This window comes from Dama dama, chromosome 18, assembly GCF_033118175.1.
Source record: "Dama dama isolate Ldn47 chromosome 18, ASM3311817v1, whole genome shotgun sequence".
Lineage (NCBI taxonomy): Eukaryota > Metazoa > Chordata > Mammalia > Artiodactyla > Cervidae > Dama > Dama dama.
This window is the reverse complement of record NC_083698.1, coordinates 31,186,391-31,201,828: the sequence shown is the minus strand read 5'-3', so window position 1 is coordinate 31,201,828 and position 15,438 is coordinate 31,186,391. Positions and strand designations below refer to the sequence as shown.

Here is a 15,438-nt window from a genome sequence, read left to right as displayed (position 1 = left end):
AGAGAAGTCATCATGGGCTGGGTCATGCAGAGTTTTATAATCCAGGGTTGATTTTACTGCCAGTGTGATCAGAAGTCACTGGAGGGGTGGAGGTTCAGTTCAGCTCAGTTCAATCAGTCATGTCCGACTCTTTGCGACCCCATGAACTGTAGCACGCCAGGCCTCCCTGTCCATCACCAACTCCTGGAGTCCACCCAAACCCATGTCCATTGAGTCGGTGATGCCATCCAACCATCTCATCCTCTGTCGTCCCCTTCTCCTCCTGCCCCCAATCCCTCCCAGCATAAGGGTCTTTTCCAATGAGTCAGATCTCCACATCAGGCAGCCAAAGTATTGGAGTTTCAGCTTCAGAATCAGTCCTTCCAATGAACACCCAGGACTGATCTCCTTTAGGATGGACTGGTTGGATCTCCTTGCAGTCCAAGGGACACTCAAGAGTCTTCTCCAACATCACAGTTCAAAAGCATCAATTCTTCTACACTCAGCTTTCGTTACAGTCCAACTCTCACATCCATACATGACCAGTGGAAAAACCATAGCCTTGACTAGATGGACCTTTGTTGGCAAAGTAATGTCTCTGCTTTTCAATATGCTGTATAGGCTGATCATAACTTTCCTTCCAAGGAGTAAGTGTCTTTTAATTTCATGGCTGCAATCACCACCTGCAGTGATTTTGGAGCCCAGAAAAATAAAGTCAGCCACTGTTTCCCCATCTATCTCCAATGAAGTAATAGGACCAGATGCCATGATCTTAGTTTTCTGAATGTTGAGCTTTACACCAACTTTTCACTCTCCTCTTTCACCTTCATGAAGAGGCTCTTCAGTTCTTCTTCACTTTCTGCCATAAGGGTGGTGTCATCTGCATATCTGAGGTTATTGATATTTCTCCCAGTAATCTTGATTCCAGCTTGTGCTTCCTCCAGCCTAAGGTTTCTCATTATGTACTCTGCATATAAGTTAAATAAGCAGGGTGACAATATACAGCCTTGATGTACTCCTTTCCCTATTTGGAATCAGTCTGTTGTTCCATGTCTTGTTCTAACTGTTGCTTCCTGAGCTGCATACAGGTTTCTCAAGAGGCAGGTCAGGTGGTCTGGTATGCCCATTTTTTTAAGAATTTTCCACAGTTTATTGTCATCCACACAGTCAAAGGCATTGGCATAGTCAATAAAGCAGAAATAGACGTTTTCCTGGAACTCTCTTGCTTTTTCGATGATCCAGCAGATGTTGGTCATTGATCTCTGGTTCCTCTGCCTTTTCTAAAACCAGCTTGAACATCTGGAAGTTCATGGTTCACGTACTGCTGAAGCCTGGCTTGGAGAATTTTGAGCATTACTTTACTAGCGTGTGAGATGAGTGCAATTGTGCGGTAGTTTGAGCATTCTTTGGCATTGCCTTTCTTTGGGATTGGAATGAAAACGGACCTTTTCCAGCCCTATGGCCACTGCTGAGTTTTCCAAATTTGCTGGCATATTGAGTGCAGCACTTTCACAGCATCATCTTTTAGGATTTGAAATAGTTCAACTGGAATTCCATCACCTTCACTAGCTTTGTAGTGACGCTTCCTAAGGCCCATTTGACTTCACATTCCAGGATGTCTGGCTCTAGATGGGTGATCACACCATCATGATTATCTGGGTCATGAAGATCTTTTTTGTACAGCTCTTCTGTGTATTCTTGCCACCTCTTCTTAATATCTTCTGCTTCTGTTAGGTCCCTACCATTTCTCTCCTTTCTTGAGCCCATATTTGCATGAAATATTCCCTTGGTATCTCTAATTTTATTGAAGAGATCTCTAGTCTTCCCCATTCTATTGTTTTCCTCTATTTCTTTGCATTGATCTTATCTCTCCTTGCTATTCTTTGGAACTCTGCATTCAAATGGGTTTATCTTTCCTTTTCTCCTTTGCTTTTCGCTTCTCTTCTTTTCACAGCTATTTGTAAGGCCTCCTCAGACAGCCATTTTGCCTTTTTGCATTTCTTTTCCATGGGGATGCTCTTGATCCCTGTCTCCTGTACAATGTCATGAACCTCTGTCCATAGTTCATCAGGCACTCTGTCTATCAGATCTAGTCCCTTAAATCTATTTCTTACTTCCATTGTATAGTCTTAAGGGATTTGATTTAGGTCATACCTGAATGGTCTAGTGGTTTTCTCCATTTCTTCAATTTAAGTCTGAATTTGGCAATAAGGATTTCATGATCTGAGCCACAGTCAGCTCCTGGTCTTGTTTTTGCTTGACTGTATAGAGCTTCTCCTGGAGAAGGCAATGGCACCCCACTCCAGGACTCTTGCCTGGAAAATCCCATGGACGGAGGAGCCTGGTAGGCTGCAGTCCATAGGGTCGCTAACAGTCCAACAGGACTGAGCGACTTCACTTTCACTTTTCACTTTCATGCATTGGAGAAGGAAATGGCAACCCACTCCAGTGTTCTTGCCTGGAGAATCCCAGGGATGGGGGAGCCTGGTGGGCTGCTGTCTATGGGGTCGCACAGAGTCGGACATGACTGAAATGACTTAGCAGCAGCAGCAGCATACAGCTTCTCCATCTTTGGCTGCAAAGAATATAATCAATCCGATTTCAGCATTGACCATCTGGTGATGTCCATGTGTAGAGTCTTCTCTTGTGTTGTTGGAAGAGGGTGTTTGCTATGACCAGTGCGTTCTCTTGGCAGAACTCTAGCCTTTGCCCTGCTTCATTCAGTACTCCAAGGTCAAATTTGCCTGTTACTCCAGGTGTTTCTTGACTTCCTACTTTTGCATTCCAATCCCCTATAATGAAAAGAACATCTTTTTTGGGTGTTAGTTCTAGAAGGTCTTGTAGGTCTTCATAGAACTGTTCAACTTCAGCTTCTTCAGCATTACTGGTCGTGGCATAGACTTGGATTACCGTGATACTGAATGGTTTGCCTTGGAAACGAACTGTCTGTCGTTTTCGAGATTGCACCCAAGTACTGCAATTTGGACTCTTTTGTTGACTGTGGTGGCTACTCCATTTCTTCTAAGGGATTCCTGCCCACAGTAGTAGATATAATGGTCATCTGAGTTAAATTCACCCATTCCAGTCCATCTTAGTTCGCTGATTCCGAGAATGTCGATGATCACTCTTGTCATCTCCTGTTTGACCACTTCCAATTTGCCTTGATTCATGGACCTAACATTCCAGGTTCCTATGCAATACTGCTCTTTACAGCATCAGACCTTGCTTCTATCACCAGTCCCATCCACAACTGGGTATTGTTTTGGCTTTGGTTCCATCCCTTCATTCTTTCTGGAGTTATTTCTCCACTGATCTCCAGTAGCATATTGGACACCTACTGACCTGAGGAGTTCATCTTTCACTGTCCTATCTTTTTGCCTTTTCATACTGTTCATGGGGTTCTCAAGGCAAGAATACTGAAGTGGTTTGACATTGCCTTCTCCACTGCATTCTGTCAGATTTTATTGCCAGTATGATCAGAAGTCACTGGAGGGGTGGAGGTTAGCAAGATCTTATTTGTGTTTATAAGAGATGACTGTGGCCTCTGTCAGACAAATATAAAAAGTAGACAGACAGACCAATTAGGCTGTTGCTATGTGACTTTGGGCAAGTTACCTGACTCCTCTGAACCCTGAGATTTATGATCTAACAGGGTAATTCAAAAGGGTTATTGAGAGTATCAAGTGAGAACATGTAGCATTCTTCGTATGATGCCTGGTACATAATAAACAATCAATAAATGGTAGCATGAGAATGACGATCAGATGGCAGCTGACTTTCACTATTTCATAGACTGGTTGGTGCAGCAATCACTTCCCCTGCCTGCTTTTATCTCTCTCACGAATCACCACTGATTTAGAGCATTTAACTCACTCCCAACCTTTATCCAGAAAACCTGCTCTACTCAAACATATCCGTTTCCATCTGCACCCCTTCACCTGCCCCACCTCCAACAAATTACCAGAGTCTTAAAGCTAACGCAATACTTCGAAGGTGAAAACCTGTGGCTTGCAATGAATCAGCTTCTGACTGCTCATCTTCCTACAAACAACCTAAACCTCCTCTCTGGGACACTTTGAACACCTCCATAAACGATGACACTAGAAGCAGTAATGCACTTTCTTTGTATGCACATTTTTTCATCTTCTCATTAGATGAATCAACACATAGGGGAAAATCCCACAAATTAAAGGATTAAATGAAGTGACTGGTCACAGGATGGTTCTCTGCCAGGGGCCGATGTCACCTGGGCCTGACCAATCCCAATGTCTGAGGGCCAGCGCCATCCTGTTGGACTTCAGGACCAGGCCTCAGACTGCGCAAAGGGAAACCTCACACGAGGACTTTCTCCCCCAGACAATCACCGAGAAGCACTAAAGCTGATCCAAAGAAGTTTCCTGAATGAATCCCAAAGACACAGGGTACAAAGTCAGAGGAGATAGCAGGGAGGCAACGGAAAAAGTGTGAGTGTTGACACCCAACCAAAAGGACCCCTTTCATCATCCTTATCGGTGAGGTGCCTGGTCCAGAGACAAAGTACCCAAGGCCATGGGATCTGGGCCACTGGATCTGCCCGGGTCGCTGCCTTGACTCTTAGGAACCTTGGAGGGTCCACGGGTAGATGTATCCCTATCCTAGACGGTAGGCCTGGTTCTGAGGGAGCTCGGCTCTGACCGCTCATTTCTGCAACGATACAGATGATGTGATATCAGACTGTGTCCCGCTGTCAGCAGACCTCCGTTTTGTTTTTTTAGTGGAGGATAATGCTTACACTGCTGTGCTGGTTCTTCTGTACAACGTGAGTCACTCTAAGTGTACACACATCGCCTTCCTTCTGAGCCTCCCCCTCCCCTCCGTCCTGCTCCTCCAGGTCAGCACGGAGCACTGAGTTCAGTCACCTGTGGTAACAGCAGCGTCCCACCAGCTGTGTGTTTTACAGTTTTGTATGTGTCTAAGACCTCTTTGTTTCTTAACTGAGGTACAACTTGGGAGCATGACTGTCTGGGTTTGAATCGAGGCTCTGAAACTTCTGAGCTCTGAGGCACTGGGGGCATTAGCTGCCTGTGCCTCAGCCTCACCTGTGAAGGCAGCTGAAAGAGGAACCTCTCTCACAGCTCACCCTGAGGAGGAAAGCAACTGCCGTATACGCACCTGTTCAACAACTCTACTCAAAACTCGGTAATAACCTAAATGAAGAAAGCATTTGACAAAGAACAGACACATGTATAACTGGATCACTTTGCTGTACACCTCAAGCTAACACAACAGTGTTAATCAACTATACTCCAATATAAAGTAAAACTTTTTGGGGAAATAGGGGGGAGATTCAAAATGCAAATCAAACAATGATAACAAACAGGCAAGCAAGCAACATGCTCCCCCCATGCCCAGCAAAATGTGTTAGGATAAAGGGTAAACAGGGTTTCCCAGGTGGTTCAGTCAGTGGTAAAGAATTTGCTTGCCAATACAGAAAACATAGGAGACGCAGGTTCGATCCCTGGGTTGGGAAGACCTCCTGGAGAAGGAAATGACAACCCACTCCAGTTATTCTTGCCTGGGAAATCCCATGGACAGAGGAGCTTGGCAGGCTATAGTCCATGGGGTTGCAAACAGTCAGACATGACTGAGCGACTAACAACAACAACAACAACAGACGGCAAACACAAGTAACATGAAGGGAGGAGGTGTAATGAAAGGGAGACAGTGATAATATTTTAGCCAGTTAGAGTGAATACCTTTAAGACTTCAATTTTTAAAAATCTCCCCTCCCCACATCTAATTAAATAGGCCTCCTTTCCTCAATAAAGCAATGGATTTCTGGAGAAAGGGGAAGGAAGGAGAAAAAGTGATATGAAAACAATTGTCTGTAACTAGAAAAGTCCCACAAAATTAGTCGTCAGTCTGTGAGTCTAAGAATTTGTTTTGATACTTTTCTTCAGATTGCAATCTGCTGAATAAGTGTCAAATAAGACTGCTTTGAGGAATGGTTATAAAAACATTCTCAGGGACTTCCCTGGTGGTCCAGTGGTTAAGACCCCTGTGCTCCTAATGCAGTGGGTCAAAGTTCAATCCCTGGTCCAGGGACTAAGATCCCACATGCTGCAACTAAGTTCACAGGCCACAACGAAGACTCAGCACAGCCAAATAAACAAACACAAAAGCCATCCTCAGAGCATAGAAAGTAGCCACGACTAACAGAACAACACGGCTTTGAATAGTTCACTCTACTCAGGTCAGAAATTTTATCTCATCTGACTCACCTTCCCAGCACCTTCCAGTTCTTTCTTATCTTTCAGGGCTTGTCCAGAGAGCATTTTCATTTCAATAACTCCTGCTACTGCAATGATGGGTACAATTGCTAACAGGAGAAGTGTCAACTGCCAGCCATAGATGAGGGATATAATAATGCCTGTGCCAAGATTTGCAATATTCTGGGTAATTACAGCAAGCCTGGAACCTATAGCCTGCAAAACAAACGGAAAACACTGTTAGACGCCTTCGGATCTTCTCTAAAGTTCATGCTCATGTATTTTCTTAGGGACTGTGAAAATTCAGCTTTGTGAAAATCTCATCTCCTCGGTTATGAGCTAATAAGTTAGTAAAAGTTTACATGTAACCTTATTTGGTTTCCCAGATAAGGATTTCCATGACTTCAGAATAAATACAGAAAGTAGGTCAATAATTCAGAGTTCAATTACATATTTCTATCTCATGTGATTTTTTAATACCACAAAACTTTTCATTACACAGTGACACCATGATCCCTAATGCAAGCTCTGCAAATTAGCAAGATAAAAAAGTCTGAAAATTATGTTCAAGTGGGACTGTTGGAAATTTCCAATGTTAGATGCATGACTACCCATAATTTAAGCCTAATATTGTCATTGAGGGTATCCAAATATTTTGTGGCTTATTTGAGATGCTTATTGTGTTTAGATGGCTTCCCAGGTGCTACAGTGGTCAAGAATCCACCTGCCAATCCAGGAGATGCAGGTTTCATCCCTGGGTCGGGAAGATGCCCTGGAGTAGGAAATGGCAACCCGCTCCAGTATCCTTGCCTGGAGAATCCCATGAACAGAGGAGCCTGGTAAGCTACAGTCCATGGGGTCACGAAAGAGTTGGACATGACTGAGCTAGAACTAGAGAGACTGTGTTCAGAAAAAATACACAGAGCTGAATGTTATGGAATTTAAATTTACGATACTAAGCAGGGATCAGAACCTTCAGTTTACATGCCAGAAGGAGCCTGAAGCATAACTGTCAGAAGCATTCAGTTATTTCCAACTGAAAAGTCATAAGTCAAAATACAAAGTCAATTCACTTCACTAATCTACACTTCTCTCCCTTACCCTGGAAACACCCCACAACCTCAAGCCTTTCCAAATTTCTGCTCTGGCCCATGTCTTATCAACTCTCCAAATTTCCTCTACCTGAGTGGGGCCATTCTCAGGGAAAGATTAATGATGGAGACCAGTCTAGAATGGTCATTTCCACCTCTGGGGTCCGGGTCAATATTTTCCCAACCCCAAAATGACTGGATACACTGAATAATAACCAAAGCTTCTGGCAGCCCTGAGTTTTAAGACAGAATTCTTTCCAAGCCCCCTGCCTCAATGTCAACCTTCTGAAATCATTTGAAACTTATGTTGGTATAAACACCAAATCAGTAACTAGGGGGAAACAGTATTAAAAAACTACCAATAGCTCTATAATTAAATTCCTTATCAAGGAATTGCACCAGGTCTGCAAAAAACAGCATATATAACAGAACATTTATTTTTATCTGATGCCATCATTGAACTTATATAAAGGGAGGTTCAGCCATATCTGGCATAAGTCAGAGTGGAGCGGCCTTTCAAATCAGCTCTGTATTTGTACATTTTCAATTTCAAAGTCAAGGATTATAATCTGAAAAGAGTCTGTGGCACAGGCAAGATGGAGACTGTTCCTTTTTCAGTATCCACCAGCCCTACTCAGAACTCATTTCCCACAGCACCTGACTGAAAGAAGCACTCAGAACATCCCCCAAGTTCACAGCAGACAAATTACTCCAGTATCTAAGCTTCCATACACATAAATGTTTCACCGAGGATGGCAGCCAAGGCCACAGAAATAAGTAAAATGGATCAAAGATGCTTCTTTAATGTACATGAAAGATGATGCAAAAAACCTAGAACCTTAAGCTGGTGGGGAAGTAAGCCCCTTGGCATAGTATGATTAAATGCGTCTGGTGATATTGCACTGGTTACTGTTCTTTATTCTAATGACACATTCACCGTCCCAATATCTATTCCTCATACAGAAAAAGTCTCCAGAACACTCCATGGGAGAGCATAGATTACTAGAAGCCAGAAACTTTTCATTTCAACAATGAGGAGGAGGGTAGGGAACATTCTAAAGCCAGAGCCCAAGAGTGAAACAAAGTTAGGACAAAAATGCTTTAATATCTGAAACTCACAAAGTCTCTCCTCAAAATCTCTCCACCCCACTATGCTATCACATTTTTCTACCCACCTTTTCCTGTTCCTCTCTCTCCTGTTATTTATTTCCTCCTCAGAGCACCATCATATCACTTGAAACCCAATTTTAAAATATGTGAGTTTACTAGGGAAAAAAAAAAGCCTATTTCCTGAACCTCCTTTTGAAATTAAGAACATTTCATCTTTCTCTCATTCCCCTTCTCCAGAAATTTTTTTCTAAAATATAGTTTCTTTTGACTTTTGCTGCTGCTGCTAAGTCACTTCAGTCATGTCTGACTGTGCGACCCCACAGACGGCAGCCCACCAGGCTCCCCTGTCTCTGGGATTCTCCAGGCAAGCACACTGGAGTTGGTTGCCATTTCCTTCTCCAATGCGTGAAAATGAAAAGTAAAAGTGAAGTCTTCTGACTTCTATATGGCTCTCATTTTCTTTTTTTCTCAAAATTCCAACCCTTTTATGAAAATTAAACAGCCCACCATTTCATACGGAAATATTGAGATTTTTGAAAGAAAATAAAAGTTTTCTTCTGATTTATGATTAGCAGGATTAAGCAAGCTACTTACTCAAAAATATCAATACATCAGAGAAAATCATTGATGGTGAAGTTAAATGTGAAAAAATTAGATAAACACTATCACTAACTATATACACACAGACTTGAGTTTGCCCTGTTTTATGTGGCAATGATTTTTGACAGCATTGCTTGCCTAACATATTTATATATTATAAATTATATACTTATATATTATATAATTATATCTATTATAAAATATACTACTTCCTACTGTAAAATAGATACACACATGTATATGTATATACATATTCTGTATTCAAGCATGCTCAGTCGTGTCCAACTCTTTGCAACCCCATGGACTATAGCCCGACGGGCTCCTCTTTCCATGGACTTTTGCAGGCAAGAAAATTGGAGTGGGCTGCCATTTCCTCCTCCAATGGATCTTCCCAATCCAGGGATCAAACCCGTATCCCTTGCATCTCCTACACAGAAGGCAGATTCTTTGCCACTTGGGCCACCTGGGGAGCCCCGTGCGTGTCTGTGTGTGTGTACATTTGTACATATAAACACACATATCCACCATCACAAGCAGGTCAGTTGGTGGCATGGTGGGGATTCAACTGTCCTCTCTCAGCCAATTTGTGACAACAGCTATATTTTATTTTGAAAGTTATGGGTATTTGCATTTATGAAATTTTACTTTTTTTTTTTCAACTGGAGGATAACTGCTTTACAATGTTGTGTTCATTTCTACTGTACAATGTGAATCAGCTATCACCTTATGCTAGCTTAAATTAAAAATAAAATAGAGTAATACTTTACATCTTCTTCCACCTACCACCCCATTTCCCTGCCCCACTTACGAGTAAGTCTTATGATGATTTGTCCAACTGTGTCCTATTCCTCTTTCCCTCTTTGTCTTAAATTCATTCCCATCAGGCTTTCATTCCTGTCACACCATGGAAACAGGTCTTGTTTGAACCATAAGCACTTCCATGTGGCTACAACACTGTACAACATATGCTTGTCTTGCGTGCTTATCAGCAGGATTTGAGACCCTAGACTGCTCTCTCCTTAAAATGCTTCCTCATGTTGTTCTAGGATACTGCCCATCTCCCTCAACAGCCAAGAATTCTTGCTCTTCTTCACTGGGTCATCCTCGTAGCTGTGCTCACACTATTCTCTTTTCTCTATCCACCCTTGCTCCCTTTGCTATCTCCTCCTGACTCGTGGCTTTAAAAGCCACCCATGGGCTGAAAAATCTCCTAATGTTTATCTCCAGATGTCTCTGCTAACCTCCAGACTTGCAAACCTATTTGCCATCAGGACATCTCCCATCTACTGTGGGCATCTCACATGCACCATGTCCCAAGCACAACTCTTTTCACAGGTTTCCTGGTTTCATTAAAAAGTAATTCCATTTCTTCAGTTGTGCAGATCCAAAATTTTGGAGTCATCCTTAAATCTCCTTTCCCTTATATCTCACAACCACATTCAGCCACTCAACAAATTCTGTTGGCTATTTCTTCAAACTATATCCAATTTGATTTTGTCATCACGTTCTCTATGACTATCCTAGTCTAAAACACTATCTTCCCTCCCTCTGGATGACTGCAATGATCCCCCTGTCTCTCCCTGGCCCCTTTAGCCTATCACACAGCAGTCTTCAAAAATTTCAGATCATGTACCTACTATGTTCAAAACTCTACAATGGTTTCTCATATAATTTCAGATATGATGTTGATCTCAACTTATGACATTTCCTTTCACTCCTTTTATTCCCAGTCACACTATCTTTCTCACTGTTTTAGGACCAGTTGTGGAAATAAAGGCTCCAGGAGCCTCAGGGGCTTTGCCCTTGCTGATCCTTCTGTTACAGAACATGCCACTTTAGACACCTACAGGGCTGGCAAATTTCCTTCCTTCATGCCTCTTGAGTTCGTCATCCCATCACTGAGACTGAGGCCTTCCTTCTCTACCATGCCCTAACAGCGTACCCTGCAGCCATTTTTCTCATAGCACTTACAACAATCTGACATCCTGTGAGGACTTCATAAGGGCACGATTATTGTCTGTTTAGGAAGTTCAAAGTTATTTCAAGTGATGTTCACATTCTGTTCTGTTAGATTCTGTACAGTTTGACCTAAACCTCAATTTCTGTTGATGTGTTTGCTTTAAGCAAAGAGATCTGTATTAAAATAACAATGCCTTAAGATTTTATTGGGATGTAATAACTCTGTATCGCTTCCACACTCATAACTGAATTTATTCTTACAGAAGCCCCATGTATTAGTAGAAGAAATGTAATCACAGTACTCTTACAGAAAGATTAAGAGCTAAAGACTGATATGGTTCAAGGGAGGTAAAGCCATGGCAGAGACCACATGCTTCCCCCGCCCAAATCCCACATCATCCTGTAGATTTTTCCCATAAACAGACCAGGTGGCGCTAGTGGTAAAGAACCTGCCTGCCAATGCAGGAGACATAAGAGACGTGGGTTCAATCCCTGGTTCAGGAAGATCCTCTGGAGGAGGGCACGGAAACCCACTCCAGTATTCTTGCCTGGAGAACCCTCATGCACAGAGGAGCCTGGTGGGCTACAGTCCATGGGGTCAAAAAGAGTCGGACATGACTGAAGCAACTTAGCTTCACCCGTGGTGCAGTTAAGGAAGAAACTGTCACTTTACCCACCGATCAAAGCCTGCTGGCTTAACAGTTTCTAGTTATATTAATTACAGAGATTCATGCAGTAGCAGAACTTAAGCTTTATAGTCTGATAGAATTGTTCCTTTTACCCTTGTTTTAATTTTTTCATACTCTTTTCATTTCTTTCAACCTTTGTCCAGATATTCTTCCCTCCCCTCTGAATTCAGTGCCCCTAAACTTTCTTACAGCAACCACACACACTTTTTTTCAGGAGCAATTACAATTTTCTGGGGATTTGCAAAGCATTAAAACAGACTGAAAAGATTTAAAAAAAAGACTGGGCTTGCATGATACACTGATAAATACTTTCTTTTTAAATAATTATCCTTCTACATGTATTTAGATAATAGCATGAGTAAGATGGAAAATAACAAACAAAGCTCAAAAGTTATCACTGTTATAGTGAAACAGCATATGATATTTAAACAGATAGTATTTTGTCCATAAGGCACATGATATATTGCATAGGTTAAAGGTTTAACATTTTCTAAATGATGATGAAAATTAACTGTGGGGAGAGAGTTTCATGCTCAAATTCTAAATGGCCCATTAGGACAATCACAGCAGAAAGGAGGCTGTCATACCCCTTTAACTTGAGCGGCGTCATTGGCAAGTCTGGTTGTCAATGCTCCCGTGGTGTTTTTAGGGTCATCGAACCAGCTCACATCCTGTGGCAGAGAAACTGATTTCATTATCTTAAAGTCTGACGCAGGAGACCTTCAGCTGAAGAGCACCGACACGGTGCCCTTATTCTCCTACATTAAGCACTTAGGACTTGACACTGAATAGATAAGAAAGGGACTTAATAAAGTCATAAAGAGATCATGTCACAAAAAAAGTTTTTTTGAGTGCCTGCTCTGTTTCAAACATAATTGCTATGTGTTGGACCTATTCAACACTGAACAAAAATGACAGAGTTGCTGCTTTCGTGAAGCCCAGATTCCAGGGACAGAAGCCATAAATTAACATACACCATGCCAAGGGGTAATACATGCTAGGAAGAAAACCAGAATGGGGTGAGAAGGAAGAAAGAGTGGGGGGAGGCACCATGTTATAGATCGGGGAGGTGAGAGAGAAGGCCTTGCTCAGGGGACATTTGAGCAGAGACCTGAGTACAGACAGGGATGAGCGTATCTGGACAAGGAAGGAACAGCATGTGCAAAAGCCCCGAGGCAGAGGCATTTTTGATCTGCTCACATACAAGCAAGAAAGCGTAAAGGTCGTCATCAGCCTTAAAAGCACCTCCATGTAAACGTATGAGGTGAAGCTCTAGGAGACGAGGTCTGGGGAGGTCGTGGGGGCACAGAGTTTGTGACTTTATTGGCAAATGCAAAGATTCCAGATTTGGGGAGTGGCTAGGACTCCACGTTTTCACTGCTGAGGGCCCAGATTCAATCCCTGGTCAGGGAGCTAAGATCCTACAAGCTGTATCACATGGACAAAAAAAAAAAACCCAGATTTTACCCTGAGAGATATGGGCAGCTTTCAGCAGCGGGATGTGATTTAACTTTTATCTTGGAAGAATGCTTCTGGTTCCTGGGCAATGAACCTAGTGGACTAGGATAAGGATGGAGGCGGTGCGACGGGTTAGGAGGCTGTTGCAATGTCGGACAAAGGAGAGGGGACAAGGACAACTCCTGGGACTTTAACCTGAGCAACTGGCAGAATGGAGGTGCCGTTTATTGATATTGGGGAGATCTGGGTAAGCAGTAAGCCCTTCGGCGAAGGGTGGGAGGGGTGTCCAAAGCTCAGTTTTGGAGACATTTGGTGTGAAATTCTTAACAGACATTCAAAGAGAGAAATAAAATAAACAGCTGACTATGGTTTATGGCCGAATAACTGAATTGGGTTTTAAAAAAAAATCAACCAAAGAAATCTAGATTAAAGTTTAATATTCTACATAAAACAGAATTTTCTTTATAAAACCACTTACACTTTTAAATACAAAAATAGTAAAAACATTGTGAGTTTGAAGTCTCAGTTTGTGTCTGTTACAAAAATAACTAAGGTCCTAAGAAGTTATCTCAACTGTGATTTGCAGTTAAAGCAGCATTTATCAAATATTCAAGAAAAAACTAATTATAACGCATTATAATTTATTATAGTGCATATCCACTTGCTTTTTTAAAACTGTTAAGTGCTTAAGTGTCTCCCCCATTGGAACATAACTGCCATATATACAGGCACCACTCTGACTTGAAGACCTTTACAACACCTAGTATTATGCCTTGTAAGCAGAAGGCGCTTAATGCACGATGGCCGGACTGAATAATTTGTGGAGAGGGTATGACACAAATCCTCAACTCAGCTTCCAAAGTATAAGGGGCCTAGGAGTTGGCCTACGGCCTGGCAGGGGAATGGGGCATTTAGCCCTGGGTCCAGGTCCTGAGTCTAAGTCAGATCTGTTACAAATACTTTCTGACTGAAAACCCTGACAAGAGGCCCTACACCAAACAGGGCTCTCTCACTCACTGGACTTGATCCTGGCTCTGTCAGTCCCACGCCAGCAATCCCCATGATCATGTCTTGGTTTTAAGTGGCAGGGGGTCACCATGCTTATGAGCCAGGGTTCAAATCCCGCCCCATGCCCCCAGATATATCTGAGGCATTCTTCTGAAGCATCACTGTATTAGTGATTTTTAAATGGAAAGTTACAAAGTCACAGGCAAAATGTGAGTGATTGTTAAAGACACCTTCCCCTTTGAACTGATCTTTGAGTGACATGTCTCGAACCCGCCTCTCCCTTCCCCTAAGAAAACATTCACACCCATGTGTTGTCAGGGTCTGGAAGGTGCCCAGTGTGAGAGACCTAAGTCATTATCGGCTGTAACACTGCAGCTTGAATGAGTCTATCAGTCAAGCCCCAGCAAAGAAACCAAGCAGCAGGAAGCGGGCCACGGGGATGCCTTTTGATCTGTGGAAAGAAAGGGTTCAGAGGGCACTTCTTGGCAGGAATAAACATGAGCATCATGGGTCTCCCGGGGAGAGAAGGAAGGAAAGAGAGGAAAAGGGTGTAGGGGCACGGAAGATCGCTTCCATCTCCTCTGCCTACAGCTGCTGAGATGGAGGGTGGAGGTGAACCTGCCTTGGAGACGCCATCTGTCTGGCGGGCACCCTGGTCCCCGCGCGCATCCCCAGCAGAGCACCCAGGGGCTCACTCTATGTCACCAGACAGCAACCCCGCCGCCTCCCCACAGGGCACAGTGCACCCTCCCGGGCACCGTCCCCGACAGACACACCTGTCTCAGCATGGACCTGAACACCATGTACCGCAGCCGCCTGGTGAGGATCTCTCCTGCCTTGCCGAACGTGAAGCCCTGTGAAGAGAGACACGCCACAGGGGATGGGACGGGTCAGAGACCTGGCCGCCGATGACGCCACAGGAAAGGGACTTGGGGTCAGTGCTGAGGCAGGACACCGAAGTCAGAAAGCCCGATTTCAGGGCTTGGCGGCTCTGTTTCTCAAACAGCATACCATGTGCGTGGCCACGCCACCAGCAGAGGTGGGAGGATCTGGTTTTGAAATCGACACTGCTGCTCCCCAACCAGCGGGTGGGCCCATCGCGGATCTACAGGAAAGTGGTTCCTCTGTCTCCCTTCCCACTCCCGCTCCTCTCTCTCAGGAACCAGGGTCTGTCACTCAGGAAGCTGGGGAGTTCTTCCCAAGGCAAGGGGAATTCTAACCCAGGGGTTTATATTATGAATCATCCCAAGCAGGAAATTTTTGACAGTGAATGGGGGGTGGTGGGTGGGTGGTGGG

The 15,438-nt window shown here is 43.5% G+C and overlaps 1 protein-coding gene across 2 annotated transcripts in view; it reads right to left on the bottom strand.

The window, feature by feature from the left end:
• LOC133072159 (ATP-dependent translocase ABCB1) overlaps window positions 1-15,438 on the bottom strand; it is a 99,896-nt gene that overhangs the window by 24,450 nt on the left and 60,008 nt on the right. For both annotated transcript variants that reach the window (XM_061165111.1, XM_061165113.1), the window contains 3 exons: window positions 14,919-14,996; window positions 12,264-12,347; window positions 6,240-6,443 (listed from right to left, as the gene is read on the bottom strand). In XM_061165111.1, the coding sequence (XP_061021094.1) occupies window positions 6,240-6,443; window positions 12,264-12,347; window positions 14,919-14,996 (366 nt within the window). The remainder of the gene's footprint in view (window positions 1-6,239; window positions 6,444-12,263; window positions 12,348-14,918; window positions 14,997-15,438) is intronic.